General features: G+C 46.2%; 2 protein-coding genes across 2 annotated transcripts; one reads left to right on the forward strand and one right to left on the reverse strand.

Moving 5' to 3' along the window:
- Positions 1 to 294: 294 nt before the first annotated feature.
- On the reverse strand, positions 295 to 3,552 carry LOC123095607 (membrin-11). The gene is made up of 4 exons (XM_044517133.1): positions 3,008 to 3,552; positions 1,178 to 1,298; positions 934 to 1,083; positions 295 to 795 (listed from the first exon to the last, which is right to left on the reverse strand). The coding sequence occupies exons 1-4, from the start codon at positions 3,298 to 3,300 to the stop codon at positions 634 to 636; spliced, it is 726 nt and encodes a 241-aa protein (XP_044373068.1). The 5' UTR covers positions 3,301 to 3,552; the 3' UTR covers positions 295 to 633.
- Positions 3,553 to 5,219: 1,667 nt separating this feature from the next.
- On the forward strand, positions 5,220 to 10,288 carry LOC123095609 (co-chaperone protein p23-2). Its single transcript, XM_044517134.1, has 6 exons — positions 5,220 to 5,393; positions 7,819 to 7,999; positions 8,611 to 8,767; positions 9,230 to 9,267; positions 9,371 to 9,407; positions 9,841 to 10,288. Exons 1-6 carry the CDS (start codon positions 5,389 to 5,391, stop codon positions 9,873 to 9,875), a joined length of 453 nt encoding a protein of 150 aa, XP_044373069.1. The 5' UTR covers positions 5,220 to 5,388; the 3' UTR covers positions 9,876 to 10,288.
- The last annotated feature ends 11,352 nt before the right edge of the window (positions 10,289 to 21,640 follow it).

Below are 21,640 nucleotides of genomic sequence, written 5' to 3' on the forward strand. Positions count from 1 at the left end.
TTCACAATGGTCAGATGATCAGCCAGTTTAGTGGCAGAAGTCATATGAAAAACATCTTGAAAGGAACAACATATATGAAGGAAAGAATGTCCTACATGTTTGCAGCAAACAGGACATGAATGCAATATATTGACAGGGAATTATGCCAAATATCATACAAAAAAAGATATAAGAATCTAATGGAGTACATGGTATTCAACAAGACAGGTTACAGATTTCTGAAAGCACAATAAGAAACACCCGTTTATCCGATAGAAAACTGCAAAAGCGCAAGCTAAAACAGGATGAAAGAGAGGTCATAAACAGCAGCATTAGCATATTTTTTGCATACAAGATGCGCACGCCCACGACCGCATTTTTCACAACAGAAATGTCATGGTAACAAAACATGCCACTGTACTGTGCATACAGAAGAATACATCTGATCTGAGACTTGTCAACATCTTTCCATAATCGCTATACACACAGTATATATGATAGTAATACAAAGAAGATAGATCAGTAACCGGGCGGGCAGAGTTGTGCCTACTACACAAGGAAGGACCAGAGCTAGCAAACTTTAAACTGAACAACAACCCCCCTTCCTTAATTCCTCATGCACTAGTGTGCCCACCTCTAGAGAACATTGAAAAACTAGTGTGTCCATCGCCAAAACGCAACCATCAGCACGACGGTAATGATCATGCCACCGTACGCAATCCGCTTGTCGACTCGGTGCCGCTTTTCGATGAGCTTCAAGACCGAGTTTGACAGGCCAACGGTGTTCAGGACGTCTAGGGCCTTCCTTTGCGCGCTCTGCAATCAAGTGCAAGGAGATATTGTTACTACTAGTACTAGGAGGCAGGCAGGCAGGCACGTGCTTTCACCATGCCGACAAAGGCCAGCAAGATACGTATCTTGTAGGTGGTGTGCAAGTTGAACTGTTTCGTTTACCTTCAGACGATCCCTCTGGTCAGAGTACTTGTGGAGGATGGCCACTCCTGTCTCAAAGGCTTCGTCAAGCATTCGAGAGGAGCTGCGGGCCGATTGCATTGCCTGGGCTTCGTCGTCAAATATTTGAAGGACATGCGACGACTCACCATTCTGCAACAGTAATTTCCAGTTCATTAATGCTGCAACGAAATTATCCTGCAGGAAAAACAGCTGCTCATGCTTTGTTTGCTTAAAGACTACTCACAGCTCTCTCAAATAGCTCCGCCCTTTCCTTGGCTTCCAAAATCCGCTTTCGTTGCCGCAATGAGTGCTTGTCGAGGGTTTCCTTCAATGAATCAACCTCTTCAGATAGCTGCTCCACTTTTCTGCCAGGACAGCATCAAACAATGTTAAAAACTTGGAACAGCAACCTACATAACTCCTATCCAGCTCTTCCTTTCAATTGTGCACTGTCGAAATCATATATGTAACAAGAAAAAAATTTAGAGGAGAATGCATACCCTAGAGCAATTCTCGAGAGTTGCTCTAGCAGCCACAAATATCACTTTTATACAGAATTCCATTTCTAAAAAACAGATAAAAGGAAATATAGCATTCTCGACAGATGAACCTAGCATGGGCGTCTAACTATCTCAGTATGACACATGGCTTGAACTTCCGTATTGACCACACATGTAGAGTGACAAGAGCTTCAGTTCTAAGCTGGTGAATTCCAAAGAAAGATTAACATGAGAAGAAAATACGTGTATTTAGTAGTTTAGTACTTCTGCAACTGTGAATCCTTACAATAAAGGAAAGGGTATTAGAGAAAATGCCATCTTAAGAGGAAGAAAACAATCCAATCTAATGTGTATCTCCTACAGATAATGTAGGTAAAGCACTCCCTCTCACATGCATTTCAAGATAGCACTATTTGGTACAAGCTGAGGGCAAAATCAAGGTTCAAAGATGTATTACCCTATATACCTGGCTGTAGGATTGCCACAGCACCCAGAAGGTGGATGGATAGATCAATTAATCAATGACTACTGATAAGTTAAAAAAGCAACAAATTAGATTGCAACTTTCTGTATGCTATGTTGGTTATGCCAATTCCTCTGAAGAAAGGCTAGTTTTCAATATGAACTATCAAGTTCCTACATCAAAATATTCCTGCTTGCTGACTAAATCCTGAAGTGTAATGATACTCAGAGTTATTTATTGCTTGTGTATGGTGGGTACTTGAATTAAAACAATATGACCCTGGTTAAGTCTACAAAGAATTGTACATGACAACATACAAAGCAGAACTAACATCATGAAAGGCTGAATTAGGAATTCTTATTTGAGGGTGTCTATGTGGAGGCCACGGTGGTTCTGGCACTGGCATCCCTAATCAGTCACAGTGCACCTATAATTTGCCAATGCAAGATTGCTAAAAAGTATCTACATGAAATACAATTAAAAAAACCCTCTGCCTCGTATATAGCATGCGCTCGTAGTTCAATGAGTGCTTATCATTGCCTATTCTTGGCGTCTTGCCCCTCTGAACTACCAAGAAGGGCGCAACTAAAATTTGCAAAGAGTTCTTTTTGCGACGGGAACTGTTTGTTATGAATCTAGTGCCAATGGATCTGTCTACCAACAACAGGCAGATTCAGTGGCAAGAAAACTGATAGTGGTCAAGCTAAAAAAGTTCAAACAGGCATACTGAACAACCTAATTTCCACTTCCTCAAAGCATAATTGAAGCCTACAATACCAAGTTAGGCACGTCGAACAACCTAACTTACAGCTCCTGAAAAGCATAATGGAGGCCTAACTACCAAGTACTAGCACACAAGTTGAAAACATGGCACAGATTACACGTGCTCCTCAGTCCTCACCATTAACGCCAAATCCCTGCTCAAGTAACAATAACGACAGAATGCATACGCTAGAGCTGTGATCTACGCCCGCCGCACCAACAACTCATCGGCAGTCGGAAATCTCTCTCCGCCTCATCGCTGATTCGCGCGGCATACAGGAGGAACTCGTGACGGAGCAGATGAATGGGGGCTAAGTAAGGCCCTAAGAAGAGGAGGAGTGCCGCTCACCTCTTCCAGAGGTCGCGCTGGCCCTTGGCGGGGATGGAGCGCCAGAGGCGGTCCATCTGCGCGCAGAGGCCCTGGATCTGCGCCACCTCCCTGCGCACGGCCTCGGCGCCCGCCGGGTCCGGCGCGCCGACGAGCGGCGCCGAGGCGGAGTAGGAGGAGGAGGCGGGCGCCGAGGCGAGCCGCTCGACGCGGGCCACGCCGTCGCGGGCCGACAGCAGCAGCCGCCGCGCGCTCTGGTACATCTCCGACAGCGTCGCGCCGCCCCCGCCCCCCGCCCCGCCGGAGAAATCCATCGCCGCCGCGGTCGAGATCGATCGATCGGTCGAGGATTGTCTCCGGTGTCTCGGATCGGCTTGGGAGGGCCGCGATTTCCTTCGGGCCGAGAGGGAGACGTTGTGACGTGGCTGGTGGCGGGCGCTGGCCGCTTGATTAGGCACGGACGGCGTGATCGATGCCGTGTGGGACCGCCCTCGCCGTGCAGCCTACCTTCCACCCCAAGGCTCCACACGAGTTGGCTTAGAAATTTCGTTGGCTTACACACACCATCTCTTCTCTTCCCCGGGGGAACAGTGAGTTCTATTTCATAGTGTCGAAAGACGTCTTGTATTTTGATACGTCCAGAACGATCAAGCTTGGTCAGATCGTGAGCAACGCTATTTTCGATTGTGCTCCGTTTTTAAGAAACTAACTCTCGCACTCCAACGAATATCTTAACCTCGTTGCTCAGATGTCTATAAGATGAACGATCGAGCGATTGGTCCGACGGGGCATTGATCACCATGCAACTATCGGATTGCACCGCGATAGGGCGGGGCGGACCATCTGATGGTGTAATCTAGAAATGTCGCTAGGTCGGTCTCATGGCCCAGGAGGCCAAGGTATAGCCTGGCTCCCTTTATCCCGCGTGAAGCTCGCCTTCTAGAATATCATCATCTTGACGTACAAGTTAGGGACGCCCCAGGGCTCTATGCCGATTAGTAAACTGTCTAACCTTAGGTCTCGCCCCCTTTGTAAGGCGACACATATGGACTAGTGACTATTTCTGGTATCGCCATCTAGCTCGTTGCCCACTCCCGTGATGTTCTTCGTGGCGAGCTGACAAGCTGGGAGCCACCTCTTCCCACCGACCAGTTCTATCGGGGCGGATACGTGTTACGAGGTTGGCTCGGCGAGGTGCCCAACCAATGGATTTTGTCCTCCCAGTTCGCCTCCGTCTTGGTGATGTTTCATCCAGCGCACCTCGAGGCCTGAGGAGGTTTGTACATGAGTGGACCGTCCTGCGCGGTGCCACCATGTGCGGTGACGACATCATGTGAGGATGGATGCTGGTATTCCGAGATCAAGGGATGTGATATTAAAAGTGTTGGGTCTAGTGTTCTGCATCGACTTTGTCGATGGCAAGCGCGGGTCTAGAAAGGTACATGGACGAACCCCGGGCGACGCGCCACCTTGATAATGGCACCAAGGACTATGTTGTCATATCCTTTCTATTCATTGCACATCCTAGTAATGTGTCTGATATCGTTTCAAATGTGAGTAGGTATGAAGTTAAGAACTTGTACTATATTTGTACCGCTGAGGAAAACATTAATATTGAGTTGAGCTAACACAGACACATTTGTTTACTCATTAGCAGAACACATGTACTGCTTTGTTAGTAAGAGAAAGGTGAAATCTTTTGGGAGCGACAGTCGAGTGATTTTTTTGGGCCCAAGTGATATTTTCTGGCCGTCAGATCTTCATCCAACGGTCATGATCACATCGCCAATGTTCATATTGTTCCTTCTACGCCGCCTCCCGGCCCAGCCCCATCTGCCGGCCACCGCCCCCTCCCTGATCTCCCTCCACCGCCGCCCAAGGCCATCCCTCTAAGCCCTCCTCCCCCACTTCATGTTTCGGCACAAGCAGCCACCACATCCCCATCCCACATCTATTAACCTGCTTCCTCGTCTCCGCTTGAGACGCCACAGCTCGCCGCCGTTTGCGATCTCGCCCCTCGTCTCCGAGGAGGCCATGGCTCGGCCTTTGCCGTCACTGTCTCAGCTCGGTGCCGTTCGCAACGTCGTCGCCCGGCTCTGGCCTCGAGCTCCGCCATGCCCCTCCTCCTTCCTTCACACGTGAAATCGACTTACACAAAAAGAAAAATTAAAAAATTCAAATGACTTGCATGTAGCCCGTGCGAAATTGTTTCAAAGTGTAGGGGGGGCATTTCGGGACACATCTTTGGCCCCAAAATAAAGCTGCAAACACCAAAGCGACGGGGAAACAGTGTGCTGCTCTCCTCCTCATCATCGTCCTCTCCTCTCCCCTGCCGCCGCCGCGCCCCGCAAACCCTACCCCTCCTCCTCGCTCCCCGGCCCGCCGCCCGCCGCCGCGTCGCCATGAGGTACCCCTCCATCCTCCCCCCTCAACCCGAATCACGCGCCGGTGTTTTCCCCCCTTCGACGTCGCCCCCGCGCGATGCGGCGCGGCGCGGGGCGGGGGCGGTTCGTTTCGCTCCAGCAGCTTTCGTCCTCTGCCCTAAATCGGGACGGAGTCCCACCGCTTCTTAGTCCGTCAAATCCGCGCCGAATCCCCTTGGAGTCACGGGCTGTAGGGCGTTTACGATTTTTTTGGGGGCTTGGTTGACCGTGTACATACATACATGATACATGTGGAGTAGATCGATCGGGTGTTGGAAGTGGCCGTAGGGTCGGAGGCCGTCCACGGGCTCCTCCGCCAGCGCTAGGTGTTTGTCTGGGGGCGTTGTATTCAGCGAGCATTGGTCGTGGAAGCGCCTGCAACGGATTCAGCGCACATCCATTTCTCTTGTGCTCTGGCCACCGCACTGTTTAGCCGTTTCAGTACACAAACAAGCTGTTTCATCCATGTTGAAAAGGATGCCTGTCATCTGTTGCTGCACGCTGTTACATTGAAATGGTTGTAAATTTCAGTGTAGCATGTGGCCGGGCGTCTGCTGAACATGCCGGAGGTGCGCCTAGTAGGATATTAATCTGGTTATCGTTAAGTAGTTTGATCGCCTTTCGCTTGCACTCCCACAGCGTTCCTCATCTTTTTTAGTAAACATGGGCGAAATGTTTAGACTAGGTGTGCATTATATCACATGGTCTACCTTGATGATCTGACTATGGCACTATTTGAGCCTTGCCTGTTAGTATGAGTTGCATTTTCAGTTATGTTCTTGTTAGACTGATGCACCTTGTTGTGACAGCCAATCTGTTATTTCCTTGTTCGACCCGATGTTGGAAGTGGCCGTAGGATCGGTGGCTGTCCATGGGTTCCTCCGCTAGCGCTAGGTGTTGTCTGGGGGGCGTCATATTCAGCAAGCATTGGTCGTGGAAGCGCTTGAAACGTGTTCCTGTCTGCTCAAATAGGATCCGCATTGCCTTGCTTGCTAGATCGCTCGTCCAGTGTCTCTTGTGCTCTGGTCACTGCACTGTCTAGTTGTTTTGATGCAAAAACATGCCGTTCCATTGATGTTGAAATAGTTGTCTGCCAGTCTACTGCTGCACACTGTTACATTGAAATAGTTGCCAGTTTTAGTGTTGGATGTGGGCGCGTCTGTCGAACACGCCGGGGGTGCGCCTAGGATATTAATCTGGTTATTTGTTAAGTAGTATGATCACCTAGGTTATATCACATGGGCTACCTTGATGATTTGACTATAGCACTATTTGAGCCTTGCCTGTTAGTATGAGTTACATTTTCAATTATGTTCTTGATATACTGATGCACTTTGTTGTGACAGCCAATCTGTTATTTCTGACTAAGAAATGTTCAGCCAAATCACCTCTTTATAATATAATTACACTGAAGCATGCAAAAAGAAGATAATGCGCCTCTCATGGATGATCGGAGGCCGTCCATGGGTTCCTCTGCTAGCGCTAGGTGTTGTCTGGGGGGCGTCATATTCAGGAAGCATTGGTCGTGGAAGCGCCTGAAACGGGTTCCTGGCTGCTCAAATAGGATCCGCATTGCCTTGCTAGATCGCTTGCCCAGTGTGCTCTTGTGCTCTGGTCACTGCACTGTCTAGTTGTTTCGATGCAAAAACATGCCGTTTCATTGATGTTGAAATAGTTGTCTGCCAGTAGTCTACTGCTGCGCACTGTTACATTGAAATAGTTGCCAGTTTTAGTGTTGAATGTGGGCGTCTGTTGAACACGCCGGGGGTGTGCCTAGGATATATATTAATCTGGTTATTTATTAAGTAGTTTGATCGCCTTTCGCTTGCAGTACCCCAATGTTTCTCATCTTTTCCAGTAACAGGGGGAAATGGTTAGACTAGGCGTGCATTATATCACAGTGTACCCTGATGATTTGACTAGCACTATTTGAGCCTTACCTGTTAGTATGAGCTACATTTTCAGTTACGTACTTTTTAGACTGATGCATTTTGTTGCGACAGCCACTCTGTTATTTCTCACTAAGAAATGTTCAGCCAGATTACCTCTTTATAATATATATCACACTGAAGTATGCAAAAAAGAAGATAGTACGCCTCCCATGCTACTTATTTTTGGGCATTGTTTATGTTTTTCTACTGTTTATGTTTTTCTACTTATTTTTAGACTGATGCACTCTGTTGCGACAGCCAATCTGTTATTTCCGACTAAGAAATGTTCAGCCAAATCACCTCTTTAGAATGTATTGCACTGAAGTATGCAAAACAGAAGATAGTACGCCTCCCGCGCTACTTATTTTTGGGCATTGTTTATTTTTTTACTGTAAGTTAGTGACCAGGTGCACACTTTTCTAAAAAAAAATTGGGTGCTGTGGCACAACATGATGCATTTTCTATGGCATGCATGCAGTCGTCAACCTGAGGTGCTCTGGGCTCAACGCTCGGAAAAGGTTTACCTGACTATCTCAGTCCCAGACGCAGAAGATGTTGTGATCAAGACTGAACCTCAGGGAATCTTTAGCTTCTCAGCTGTTGCTCATGGGGAATCTTTTAGCTTGAATTTGGAGCTATTTGATTCCGTACTGCCTGAGGTAAGTATTTGTGGCCATCAGTTCTGCATTGTAATGCAGGGCTGGTTTCAGTTGATGTTAATTTCGGTTCAGTTTTTGCCTCTGGGTTTTTGCTTGGATACATGTTAGGAAGCTACTTAATGGACATATATAATACTTAGAATGTTGCCACTCATCTTTCAGTCTTTGTTAACAGAGCCAATCATAGGATCTTGAATCCACATATAGATGTTAACTTCTGGGTTCTTGCTTGGATAAATGTTAGAAAGCTACCAAATGGACATATATAATACTAGGAACGTTGCCACTCGTCTTTCAGTCTTTGTTAACAGAGCCAATTATGGGAACTTGAATCCACATATAGATGATCTACTTAGTAATATTTATATGCATGCCATACTATGTTTGAAGGCACTCACCAATCCATGTTGTAAAGTGTCACCTGTGGCATCAATTAGTAATGGCAAATGAAAGACATTAAAAGAAGCTCAACAAATTATCATTGAAGTGGACCTTTATATTTTGAGCTACTAGCTGCTGAATAATTTGTTGTGCAATCTTGATGATGATGATCGTCACTTTATTTTGTTAACTGTTAGTGAAGTTAACTTTTTTTCTTTACTTGTCTGCAGGGAAGCAAAACAAAGACAAAGGTGGGTTCGCGAAACATAATCTGTTCGATCCAGAAAGATAAGAAATGTTGGTGGAAGCGCTTGCTGAAGTCAGAGGCAAAACATCCATACATCAAAGTTGACTGGAACAAATGGTGCGATGAGGATGAAGAGTCTGGTATGTGCTAATGATAATATGCTATAAATGAACAATATAGACATTCTTCTTGTACCAACTCGTGGAGTTCATCATATAAAACGGATTTAAAAAGAAAGTGAGATGTACTTAAGTAGATCACATTTGGTCGTTGTCTGCGTCTAGTATTATGTTTTACACAAAATCAGGGTCCATTACATTTTGTCATATGGGTGAGGTGGGACATACCATTCTTCCTGAAGGTCACATGTATGCCATTCCCAGTTTCCTCAGATTGCAATGTATTATGTGACAAGCAATTTGCTGATATGCTAACTAAGTTTATACTCTTTTGAAGTTGGTTTAATGATCATAAGTACTCTTGCTATTTAATCTGTGATCCCATCATGTAGCTGCTATGAAGCTCTACTTTCTTCACTTTTATCTGCATTTTAGTTCATTATGCATTATGCTTTGGTCAATCTAACACATAATCCCTTTCAGAGAATTCGGGTTCAGACGATGACTTTGATGGTGGTGAGGTATGAACCACGATCAACCTCTTTGTGCCCCCTCATTTTCTTGCTTGGTTTATGTTTAACCCTCAGTGTGGAGTTACTTATCGTTATCCTCACGCCGTCGCAGGAAAATGACGAAAGCGATGCTGATGATGGAATGCTGTGTGAGTGCCCATCTTGTACTTGAATGCCACATGCGCCTGGCCTTTACGTTATGCTGCTTTTGATAATCAAATTTCAACCTGATCAATTTACCATTATGAACACAACTTCCTGCATACAAACCTACATATATGCTTTGGAGGAGCATGAGCTAATCTGTAGTTGTGTGGCATCATGATAGGATTTTCGTTAGACTTCATTTTGTAGAAACTGATTCTGCACAGTAGAAGAGTTCCTTTGTTGTCTTTAACTTGAACTGTTGACCATTCACGCACTTGACACAATTAGTTTCTGCCGACAGTCAAATTTCATTTGCGTAGACTAAGTAGTGGTTGTAGCATCCCCTGAACACAACAAGTCTTAAAAAAATGTCGCAATCAGAGAACGTACATTTGTGCTCCTTGTAACTAACCCGGCGGCTTTGTTTGGCTGCAGATCTCCCTGACCTTGAGAAGCTGAGAGGGAAATGAGCAGGCAGGATATATGAAGGAAGTAGGTTGTGCTGCTGTAGCAAGTAGGCAATCGTTAACGCTATATAGCAAGTAACCGTTAGCGCTAGAAACCTGGGATGGTGGTACCAGACTTGTGACATGGTGCCATGTCTTCTTATCTACCGATTACTACTCTTTGGTCGTCGCTGAGCTAGGGTTCTGAAATCTGAATCTAGTAGCCATGAGTTGTGGTTTGTGGCCGACTTGGTTATCGGTGTTATGTGGCAAGAAGATGTCGGACATGTATGCTGAGCACCTCCCGGTTTCTCTTTGACATGATGGCAGGATCATACTCATGTGCACTTGAAGAATTAGCGGTCCTTCTTTTTTCAGGTCTGTGGAGGATAGATGCTGGCTATGGATTGCCTAATGGAAACATGATATTTCGATGATTTTTACAGTTTGTGGTTGGGTCCTGGGTGCCAATACACCCGAATCAATTTTTTCTTCTTCTGAATTTTCTTGGAAACAAACATGGCCTGGTGTTACACTTGTGCGAGAAGTTTTGTGGACGATTGACTTTTGGGTTATTTTGGGCAAAAGAAAACAAAATCAACACTGTATAAAAGTCACTGGCCTTGAAGTCAATCCGAGTCATTGGTTGGTGAAACTTTTTATACAAGTACTATAATACTATCATGTTAAAAAACCATTTTTTGCAATTTTTAAATAATTTTTTAATCTAGGTTCATTGGGACCCAAGATCCACTAGTATTTCCGCGGCGCAGTACAGACGCTACAAACATACTCCCTCTGTTCCTAAATATAAGTCCTTGTAGAGATTTTATTATGAACTACATACAGAGCAAAATGAATGAATCCACACTTTAAAATTCATCTACATACATACGTATGTAGTCCATAGTGAAATCTCTCCAAAGACTTATACTATTTAGGAACGGAGGGAGGGAGTACTAGCAAACTTTATGAGAGCAGAGGTTTTGGGGGCTTGCGGCTGTGGGTGAGTGCTTTTCATCGTGCACGCAGCACGCATGTCGACATGGAATCCGATTCGATTCTACTCCCCAGTAGTAATAATTGTGTCAAAACGAATCCGATCTGAAAAAACGAAAAGAAGGGAAACAAAGGAGAAAATAGGTAGGGAATATGGAGAGGTAGTGGAGCGCAATTTGCATCTCGACGAGTTTGTACGGGGGCGACGATGATAGGATGGGAGCATCATGGGCGTGGCCTCTGCTCGGCCGCACGGTCATCACTATACCTATTGTAGGAGCATCTTCAACGGCGCACACACACACACACACAAAAAGCATCCATTCGATCAAAAAACTGCTTTTTTGGGATAAAAAAAAAGGCTTCAACAACAGACCGAGCCTGCATTTCGACCAGTTTTTTTAGGCTATAGCCTATTGCCGTAAGATTGAGAAATATGAGTCATCTGAAATGGCGCGCTCCAAGCCGAGCCGCCGCTTCGCCCGCCAAAAAAAAACCTAGCCGCCAGTTGATGGACTTTCACTGCCGCCCGCGACATCTCATCTCGTCTCCGTGGTGGCCAATTCTGGTCGCCCCGAGTCCTGCCGCAACCCTGAAGACCGTTGCTGAGCTCCCGCGCGCCGCCGCCTAGTTTTAGCACTCCACCACCGGATCCGCCCACACTGCCATCACTGAGCTCCCGCCGTTGTTCCTGATAACCGTGCCACCGTCCCTGAAATTGCCCATCGCATGAGCTCCCGCTCGTCCTCGCCGTCGGATCCGCCTCCCGACCTCCCCGCCGCGGCGGTAAATATCTCCGAACTATGCACACGTTGCCGGATTTAATGCTACATATTTTTGTTTAAACGTTTAATTTTGGATGTTTGTTGTCCCTCACGAACTCATACCAACTGGCTTCTAGGACGCAAAAACTGAGAAGGAAACAAAAATTATACATAAACGCATACATAAATGGATAAGGATTAGGCAATGGTTGACTAACATTTATACACAGGCTAGGGCACACCCGGCGAAAATATATATACTTGCACGTCCAATGAAGTAATACAAAATAAATTGTCTCTGGGCGTTGTTGATTCTGGTTCATACGAGTGCATGATAAACCACCAACGCTTAAAAAAATTTAGACATTTACGTGTCCTGGCAATAGAGTTTAGTTTATCTCAATTACGATGGAGAATCCTGCATATATCGCAACAGAACAGGAATTTAGAACATTTATACAACGAGGACTTCATGGTTACCACACACGATAAAAGTATACACAGAAGCATGCATGCCTGGATGTTGAACGAAGTATACCACATTTTTACTGTCTGAAGTCAGTAACTCAAAATAAGCACCGCGTGTATGATATTTTTATTATTAGTATGATAATCTAAATGTAAGGTTGTTCACCCGATTAGTTCACTAGGATTCACGCGCCACAAGTTTCAAACTAGGGCCCTGAAAAAGTGACATGTTTCGCTGTAATTAGGCTGGCAAGTAGAGGATATGTTTGATGATGACAAAAATGATGATTAATAAACAGTAGAATTTTTGCTAGTATATATAATCTACGCTACCTCCTCGCCTATGCAAATTGGGAACGCGTTCTTCAATAGCAGCCACTTCTGAACGCAATAAGGGTGGTAGTAGTGCTTGCAGTCGAGGATCGTCGGGGTCTTGCCCTCGACGAAGTCCTCCAAACATATCTCACAATCGCGCCTGTCGGGCTGCCCCTGCTCCAGGTTCAGCGCTGTGTAGTTCATGGTCACAGCGATGCGATCTTCTCTGCATCCGCACCCCGCGCCGACGGTGGGTGCTCGATCTGCTGCTGCACGCGCCTCGTTGCCTTGCGCCGCCGTATGTAGCAAAAGACGACGAGGCAGACAACGATTGCTAAAACTATCCCTACGACTACCCAAAGCATGTCGCCCACCGACGCTCCTCCCGCCCGCTGGGAAGAGGGACCGGGGACGACGTCGATGCCCCTCGCCATAATGCATGAAAAAAGTATACAATAGAGCACTTTGGAGAAAAGTCTGAAGGAATTTTTTTAGGGCCTGAATGAGAGGGAAAATAGTATATATAATCTACGCTACCTCCTCGCCTCTGCAAGTTGGCCATGCGTTTTTCAATCGCAACCACTTCTGAACACAATGAGGGTGGTAGTAGTGCTCGCAGTCGAGGAGCGTCAGGGTCTCGCCCTCGACGAAGTCCTCCAAACAGATCTCACAATCGTGCCTGTCGGGCTGCCCCTGCTCCAGGTTCGGCGCCACGTAGTTCATGGTCCTCAGCGATGCGATCTTCTGTGCATCCGCACCCCGCGCCGGTGGTGGGTGCTCGATCTGCTACCGCGCACGCCTCGCTGCGTTGCGCACCTGTATGTAGAAAAAGACGTCGATTGCTAAAACTATCCCTACAACTACCCAGAGCATGTCGCCCACCGACGCTCCTTGCTACAACTTGCAGTTGCGGAGCTATGTTGAGGCGGAGGAGGGGGGGCAGTGCCCCCCTCCCCCCAGCTTTGGAGAAAAGTCTAAAGGAATTTTTTACGGGCCTGAATGAGAGGGAAAATAGTATATATAATCTACGCTACCTCCTCGCCTCTGCAAGTTGGGCATGCAATTTTCAATCGCAGCCACTTCTGAACACAATGAGGGTGGTAGTAGTGCTCGCAGTCGAGGAGCGTCAGGGTCTCGCCCTCGACAAAGTCCTCCAAACAGATCTCACAATCGCGCCTGTCGGGCTGCCCCTGCTCCAGGTTCAGCGCTGCGTAGTTCATGGTCCTCAGCGATGCGATCTTCTGTGCATCCGCACCCCGCGCCAGCAGTGGGTGCTCGATCTGCTGCTGCGCGCGCCTCTCTGCCTTGCACCGCCGTATGTAGAAAAAGACAACGAGGCAGACCACGATTGGTAAAACTATCCCTACAACTACCGAGAGCATGTCGCCCACTGACGCTCCTCCCGCCTGCTGGGAAGAGGGACCGGGGACGACGTCGATACCCCTCGCCATAATGCATGCGAAAAAGTATGCAAGAGAGCGGTGGCGGAGCTATGTTGAGGCGGCAGGGGGGACCCCACCCCGCCCCCTCCCCCAGCTTTGGAGAAAAGTCTGAAGGAATATTTTTTACGGGCGTGGATGAGAGGGAAAATAGTGTTTTGCCCCCTAGATCTTTGTCATTTACCTTTGTGATGCGGAGCATCCCTCGACCATCACCATGGACGGCTCACCACCACCGTAAGGACGGAGAGGACCGATGATGACAGCTCGCACACGCGCAATCGAAACCATGGTTAATTCTTTCCGCTTCGAACTTCATTCGGTTTCACATGAGTGTCGGGTTTTACCTCAAATGGATTTGTTGTGCCTTCTTAGGTACCAAGGACATGACCATGAAGAAGCCAGGAGGGAGACCCGAACATCTACGGAGAAAGAGGAGGAAGAAGGACTCGGAACGCACGAAGCCTCGGGAAGGGCCAAGCCCCCTGGACACCCCGGGTGCCCGGCCGCGTCGACCCCGGGTGCCCGGTCCCCGCCTGGGCGCCGCCCCAACCTGCCCCGGGTGCCCGGCCCCAAGGCCCCGGTGTGTTGGGGAACGTAGTAATTTCAAAAAATTTCCTACGCACACGCAAGATCATGGTGATGCATAGCAACGATAGGGGAGAGTGTTGTCCATGTACCCTCGTAGACCGACAGCGGAAGCGTTATCACAACGCGGTTGATGTAGTCGTACGTCTTCACGATCCGACCGATCAAGTACCGAACGTACGGCACCTCCGAGTTCTACACACGTTCAGCTCGATGACGTCCCTCGAACTCCGATCCAGCCGAGTGTTGAGGGAGAGTTTCGTCAGCACGACGGCGTGGTGACGATGATGATGTTCCACCGACGCAGGGCTTCGCCTAAGCTCCGCAACGGTATTATCGAGGTGTAATATGGTGGAGGGGCACCGCACACGGCTAAGAGATCTCAAGGATCAATTGTTGTCTCTGGGTGCCCCCCTGCCCCCGTATATAAAGGAGCAAGGGGGAGGCAGCCGGCCAAGGGGAGAGGCGCGCCATAGGGGGGAGTCCTACTCCCACCGGGAGTAGGACTCCTCCTTTCCTTGTGGGAGTAGGAGAAGGGAAGGGGGAAGGAGAAAGAAGGAAGGGTGCGCCCCCCTTCCCTAGTCCAATTCGGACCAGACCATGGGGAGGGGTGCGGCCACCTTTTGAGGCCTTTCTCTCCTTTCCCGTATGGCCCATTAAGGCCCAATACGAATTCCCGTAACTCTCCGGTACTCCGAAAAATAACCGAATCACTCGGAACCTTTCCGAAGTCCGAATATAGTCGTCCAATATATCGATCTTTACGTCTCGATCATTTCGAGACTCCTCGTCATATCCCCGATCTCATCCGGGACTCCGAACTCCTTCGGTACATCAAAACTCAATAAAACTGCCATCGTAACGTTAAGCGTGCGGACCCTACGGGTTCGAGAACTATGTAGACATGACCGAGACACGTCTCCGGTCAATAACCAATAGCGGGACCTGGATGCCCATATTGGCTCCCACATATTCTACGAAGATCTTTATCGGTCAGACCGCATAACAACATACGTTGTTCCCTTTGTCACCGGTATGTTACTTGCCCGAGATTTGATCGTCGGTATCTCGATACCTAGTTCAATCTCGTTACCGGCAAGTCTCTTTACTCGTTCCGTAACACATCATCCCGCAACTAACTCATTAATCACAATGCTTGCAAGGCTTATAGTGATGTGCATTACCGAGTGGGCCCAGAGATACCTCTCCGACAATTGGAGTGACAAATCCTACTATCAAAATACGCCAACCCAACAAGTACCTTTGGAGACACCTGTAGAGCACCTTTATAATCACCCATTTACGTTGTGACGTTTGGTAGCACACAAAGTGTTCCTCCGGTAAACGGGAGTTGCATAATCTCATAGTCAGAGGAACATGTATAAGTCATGAAGAAAGCAATAGCAACATACTAAACGATCGGGTGCTAAGCTAACGGAATGGGTCAAGTCAATCATGTCATTCTCCTAATGAGGTGACCCCGTTAATCAAATGACAACTCATGTCTATGGCTAGGAAACATAACCATCTTTGATTAACGAGCTAGTCAAGTAGAGGCATACTAGTGACACTCTGTTTGTCTATGTATTCACACATGTATTATGTTTCCGGTTAATACAATTCTAGCATGAATAATAAACATTTATCATGATATAAGGAAATATATAATACTTTATTATTGCCTCTAGGGCATATTTCCTTCAGTCTCCCACTTGCACTAGAGTCAATAATCTAGTTCACATCGCCATGTGATTTAACATCAATAATTCACATCACCATGTGATTAACACCCAAAGTTCACATTGTCATGTGACCAACACTCAAAGGGTTTACTAGAGTCAATAATCTAGTTCACATCGCTATGTGATTAACACCCAAAGAGTACTAAGGTGTGATCATGTTTTGATTGTGAGATAATTTTAGTCAACGGGTCTGTCACATTCAGATCCATAAGTATTTTGCAAAATGCTCTGCACGGAGCTACTCTAGCTAATTGCTCCCACTTTCAATATGTATCTAGACCTAGACTTAGAGTCATCTAGATTTAGTGCCAAAACTTGCATCGACGTAACCCTTTACGACGAACCTTTGTCACTTCCATAATCGAGAAACATATCCTTATTCCACTAAGGATAATTTTGACCACTGTCCAGTGATCTACTCCTAGATCACTATTATACTCCCTTGACAAAATTAGTGTAGGGTATACAATAGATCTGGTACACAGCATGGCATACTTTATAGAACCTATGGCTAAGGCATAGGGAATGACTTTCATTCTCTTTCTATCTTTTGCCGTGGTCGGGCTTTGAGTCTTTACTCAATTTCACACCTTGTAACACAGGCAAGAACTCTTTCTTTGACTGTTCTATTTTGAACTACTTCAAAATCTTGTTAAGGTATGTACTCATTGAAAAATGTATCAAGCGTCTTCATCTATCTCTATAGATCTTGATGCTCAATATGTAAGCAGCTTCACCAAGGTCTATCTTTGAAAAACTCCTTTCAAACACTCCTTTATGCTTTGCAGAATAATTCTACATTATTTCTGATTAACAATATGTCATTCACATATACTTATCAGAAATGCTGTAGTGCTCCCACTCACTTTCTTGTAAATACAGGCTTCACCGCAAGTCTGTATACAACTATATCCTTTGATCAACTTATCAAAGCATATATTCCAACTCCGAGATGCTTGCACCAGTCCATAGATGGATCGCTGGAGCTTGCATATTTTGTTAGCACCTTTAGGATTGACAAAACCTTCTGATTGCATCATATACAACTCTTCTTTAATAAGTCCATTAAGGAATGCAGTTTTGTTTATCCATTTGCCATATTTCATAAAATGCGGCAATTGCTAACATGATTCAGACAGACTTAAGCATAGATACGAGTGAGAAACTCTCATCGTAGTCAACACCTTGAACTTGTCGAAAAACCTTTTTGCGACAATTCTAGCTTTGTATATAGTAACACTACTATCAGCGTCCGTCTTCCTCTTGGCGATCCATTTATTCTCAATTGCTTGCCGATCATCGGGCAAGTCAACCAAAGTCCACACTTTGTTCTCATACATGGATCTCATCTCAGATTTCATGGCCTCAAGCCATTTTGCGGAATCTGGGCTCACCATCGCTTCCTCATAGTTCGTAGGTTCGTCATGGTCAAATAACATGACCTCCAGAACAGGATTACCGTACCACTCTGGTGTGGATCTCACTCTGGTTTACCTACGAGGTTTGGTAGTAACTTGATCTGAAGTTACATGATCATCATCATTAACTTCCTCACTAATTGGTGTAGAAGTCACAGGAACAGATTTCTGTGATGAACTACTTTCCAATAAGGGAGCAGGTACAGTTACCTCATCAAGTTCTACTTTCCTCCCACTCACTTCTTTCGAGAGAAACTCCTTCTCTAGAAAGGATCCATTTTTAGCAACGAATGTCTTGCCTTCGGATCTGTGATAGAAGGTGTACCCAACTGTCTCCTTTGGGTATCCTATGAAGACACATTTCTCCGATTCGGGTTTGAGCTTATCAGGATAAAACTTTTTCACATAAGCATCGCAACCCCAAAATTTTAAGAAACGACAACTTTGGTTTCTTGCTAAACCTCTGTTCATAAGGCGTCATTTCAACGGATTTTGATGGTGCCCTATTTAACGTGAATGCAGCTGTCTCTAATGCATAACCCCAAAACGATAGTGGTAGATCGGTAAGATACATCATATATCGCACCATATCTAATAAAGCACGATTACGACGTTCGGACACACCATTACACCGTGGTGTTCCAGGTGGCGTGAGTAGTGAAACTATTTCACATTGTTTTAACTGAAGGCCAACTCGTAACTCAAATACTCTTCTCCACGATCAGATCGTAGAAACTTTATTTTCTTCTTACGATGATTTTCCGCTTCACTCTGAAATTATATGAACTTTTCAAATGTTTCAGACTTCTGTTTCATTAAGTAGATATACCCATATCCGCTCAAATCATCTGTGAAGGTCAGAAAATAATGATACCTGCTACGAGCCTCAATATTCATCGGGCCACATACATCTGTATGTATGATTTCCAACAAATCTGTTGCTCTCTCCATAGTACCGGAGAACGGCGTTTTAGTCATCTTGCCCATGAGGCACGGTTCGCAAGCATCAAGTGATTCATAATCAAGTGATTCCAAAATCCCATCAGTATGGAGTTTCTTCATGCGCTTTACACCAATATGACCTAAACGGCAGTGCCACAAATAAGTTGCACTATCATTATTAACTTTGCATCTTTTGGCTTCAATATTATGATTATGTGTATCACTACGATCGAGATCCAACAAACCATTTTCGTTGGTGTGTATGACCATAGAAGGTTTTTATTCATGTAAACAGAACAACAATTGTTCTCTAACTTAAATGAATAACCGAATTGCAAAAAACATGATCAAATCATATTCATGCTCAACGCAAACACCAAATAACACTTATTTAGGTTCAACACTAATCTCGAAAGTATAGGGAGTGTGCGATGATGATCATATCAATCTTGGAACTACTTCCAACATACATCGTCACCTCGCCTTTTACTAGTCTCTGTTTATTCTGCAACTCCCGTTTTCGAGTTACTACTCTTTAGCAACTGAACCAGTATCAAATACTGAGGGGTTGCTATAAACACTAGTAAGTACACATCAATAACATGTATATCCAATATACCTTTGTTCACTTTGCCATCCTTCTTATCCACCAAATACTTGGGGCAGTTTCGCCTCCAGTGACCAGTCCCTTTGCAGTAGAAGCACTTAGTCTCAGGCTTAGGTACAGACTTGGGCTTCTTCACTTGAGCAGCAACTTGCTTGCCGTTCTTTTTGAAGTTTCCCTTCTATCCCTTTGCCCATTTCTTGAAACTAGTGGTCTTGTTAACCATCAACACTTGATGTTTTTCTTGATTTCTACCTTCGTCGATTTCAGCATCACGAAGAGCTCGGGAATTACTTTCGTCATCCCTTGCATATTATAGTTCATCACGAAGTTCTACTAACTTGGTGATGGTGACTAGAGAATTCTGTCAATCACTATTTTATCTGGAAGATTAACTCCCACTTGATTCAAGCGATTGTACTACCCAGACAATCTGAGCACATGCTCACTAGTTGAGCGATTCTCCTCCATCTTTTAGCTATAGAACTTGTTGGAGACTTCATATCTCTCAACTCGGGTATTTGCTTGAAATATTAACTTCAACTCCTGGAACATCTCATATGGTCCATGACGTTCAAAACGTCTTTGAAGTCCCGATTCTAAGCCGTTAAGCATGGTGCACTAAACTATCAAGTAGTCATCATATTGAGCTAGCCAAACGTTCATAACGTCTGCATCTGCTCCTGCAATAGGTCTGTCACCTAGCGGTGCATCAAGGACATAATTTTTCTGTGCAGCAATGAGGATAATCCTCAGACCACGGATCCAATCCGCATCTTTGCTACTAACATCTTTCAACATAATTTTTCTCTAGGAACATATCAAAAATAAACAGGGAAGCAACAACGCGAGCTATTGATCTACAACATAATTTGCAAAATATACTATCAGGACTAAGTTCATGATAAATTCAAGTTCAATTAATCATATTACTTAAGAACTCCCACTTAGATAGATATCCCTCTAATCATCTAAGTGATTACGTGATCCAAATCAACTAAACCATGTCCGATCATCACGTGAGATGGAGTAGTTTCAATGGTGAACATCACTATGTTGATCATATCTACTATATGATTCACGCTCGTGTTGGGAATCGTAGCATAATTTAAAATTTTCCTACGCTCACCAAGATGCATCTATGGAGTCTACTAGCAACGAGGGGAAAGGAGTGGATCTACATACCCTTGTAGATCGCGAGCGGAAGCGTTCCAATGAACGTGGATGACGGAGTCGTACTCGCCGTGATCCAAATCACCGATGACCGAGTGCCGAACGGACGGCACCTCCGCGTTCAACACACGTACGGTGCAGCAACGTCTCCTCCTTCTTGATCCAGCAAGGGGGAAGGAGAGGTTGATGGAGATCCAACAGCACGACGGCGTGGTGGTGGATGTAGCGGGTCTCCGGCAGGGCTTCGCCGAGCTTCTGCGAGAGAGAGAGAGGTGTTGCAGGGGAGGAGGGAGGCGCCCAAGGCTTAGATGTTGCTGCCCTCCCTTCCCCCCACTATATATAGGGCCAAGGGAGAGGGGGGGGCGCAGCCTTGCCCCTTCCTTCAAGGAAGGGTGCGGCCAGGGGGGAGTCCTTCCCCCCCAAGGCACCTCGGAGGTGCCTTCCCCCTTTAGGACTCTCCCTTGTTTCTTATCTCTTGCGCATGGGCCTCTTGGGGCTGGTGCCCTTGGCCCATATAGGCCAAGGCGCACCCCTTACAGCCCATGTGGCCCCCCGGGGCTGGTGGACCCCCTTGGTGGACCCCCGGACCCCTTTCGGCACTCCCGGTACAATACCGATAAAGCGCGAAACTTTTCCGGCGACCAAAATAAGACTTCCCATATATAAATCTTTACCTCCGGACCATTCCGGAACCTCTCGTGACGTCCGGGATCTCATCCGGGACTCCGAACAACTTTTGGGTTTCCGCATACATATATCTCTACAACCCTAGCGTCACCGGACCTTAAGTGTGTAGACCCTACGGGTTCGGGAGACATGCAGACATGACCGAGACGCCTCTCCGGTCAATAACCAACAGCGGGATCTGGATACCCATGTTGGCTCCCACATGTTCCACGATGATATCATCGGATGAACCACGGTGTCGAGGATTCAATCAATCCGTATGCAATTCCCTTTGTCAATCGGTATGTTACTTGCCCGAGATTCGATCATCGGTATCCCAATACCTTGTTCAATCTCGTTACCGGCAAGTCTCTTTACTCGTACCGCAATGCATGATCCCGTGACTAACGCCTTAGTCACATTGAGCTCATTATGATGATGCATTACCGAGTGGGCCCAGAGATACCTCTCCGTTTACACGGAGTGACAAATCCCAGTCTCGATCCGTGCCAACCCAACAAACACTTTCGGAGATACCCGTAATGCACCTTTATAGTCACCCAGTTACGTTGTGACGTTTGGCACACCCAAAGCACTCATACGGTATCCGGGAGTTGCACGATCTCATGGTCTAAGGAAAAGATACTTGACATTGGAAAAGCTCTAGCAAA

Source organism: Triticum aestivum, chromosome 4D, assembly GCF_018294505.1.
Source record: "Triticum aestivum cultivar Chinese Spring chromosome 4D, IWGSC CS RefSeq v2.1, whole genome shotgun sequence".
In the NCBI taxonomy this organism is placed as follows: domain Eukaryota; kingdom Viridiplantae; phylum Streptophyta; class Magnoliopsida; order Poales; family Poaceae; genus Triticum; species Triticum aestivum.

Bases quoted from the DNA above. Each gene is read 5' to 3' on its own strand.
- LOC123095609 (XM_044517134.1), top strand. The intron at 8,000-8,610 runs GTAAGTATTTGT...ACTTGTCTGCAG, and splicing joins TTGATTCCGTACTGCCTGAG to GGAAGCAAAACAAAGACAAA. The intron at 9,408-9,840 runs GTGAGTGCCCAT...GTTTGGCTGCAG, and splicing joins TGCTGATGATGGAATGCTGT to ATCTCCCTGACCTTGAGAAG.
- LOC123095607 (XM_044517133.1), bottom strand. From the start codon at position 3,300: ATGGATTTCTCCGGCGGGGCGGGGGGCGGGGGCGGCGCGACGCTGTCG. The intron at 1,299-3,007 runs GTGAGCGGCACT...CTGTCCTGGCAG, and splicing joins CAGCGCGACCTCTGGAAGAG to AAAAGTGGAGCAGCTATCTG. The intron at 1,084-1,177 runs GTGAGTAGTCTT...TTACTGTTGCAG, and splicing joins CGGAGCTATTTGAGAGAGCT to AATGGTGAGTCGTCGCATGT.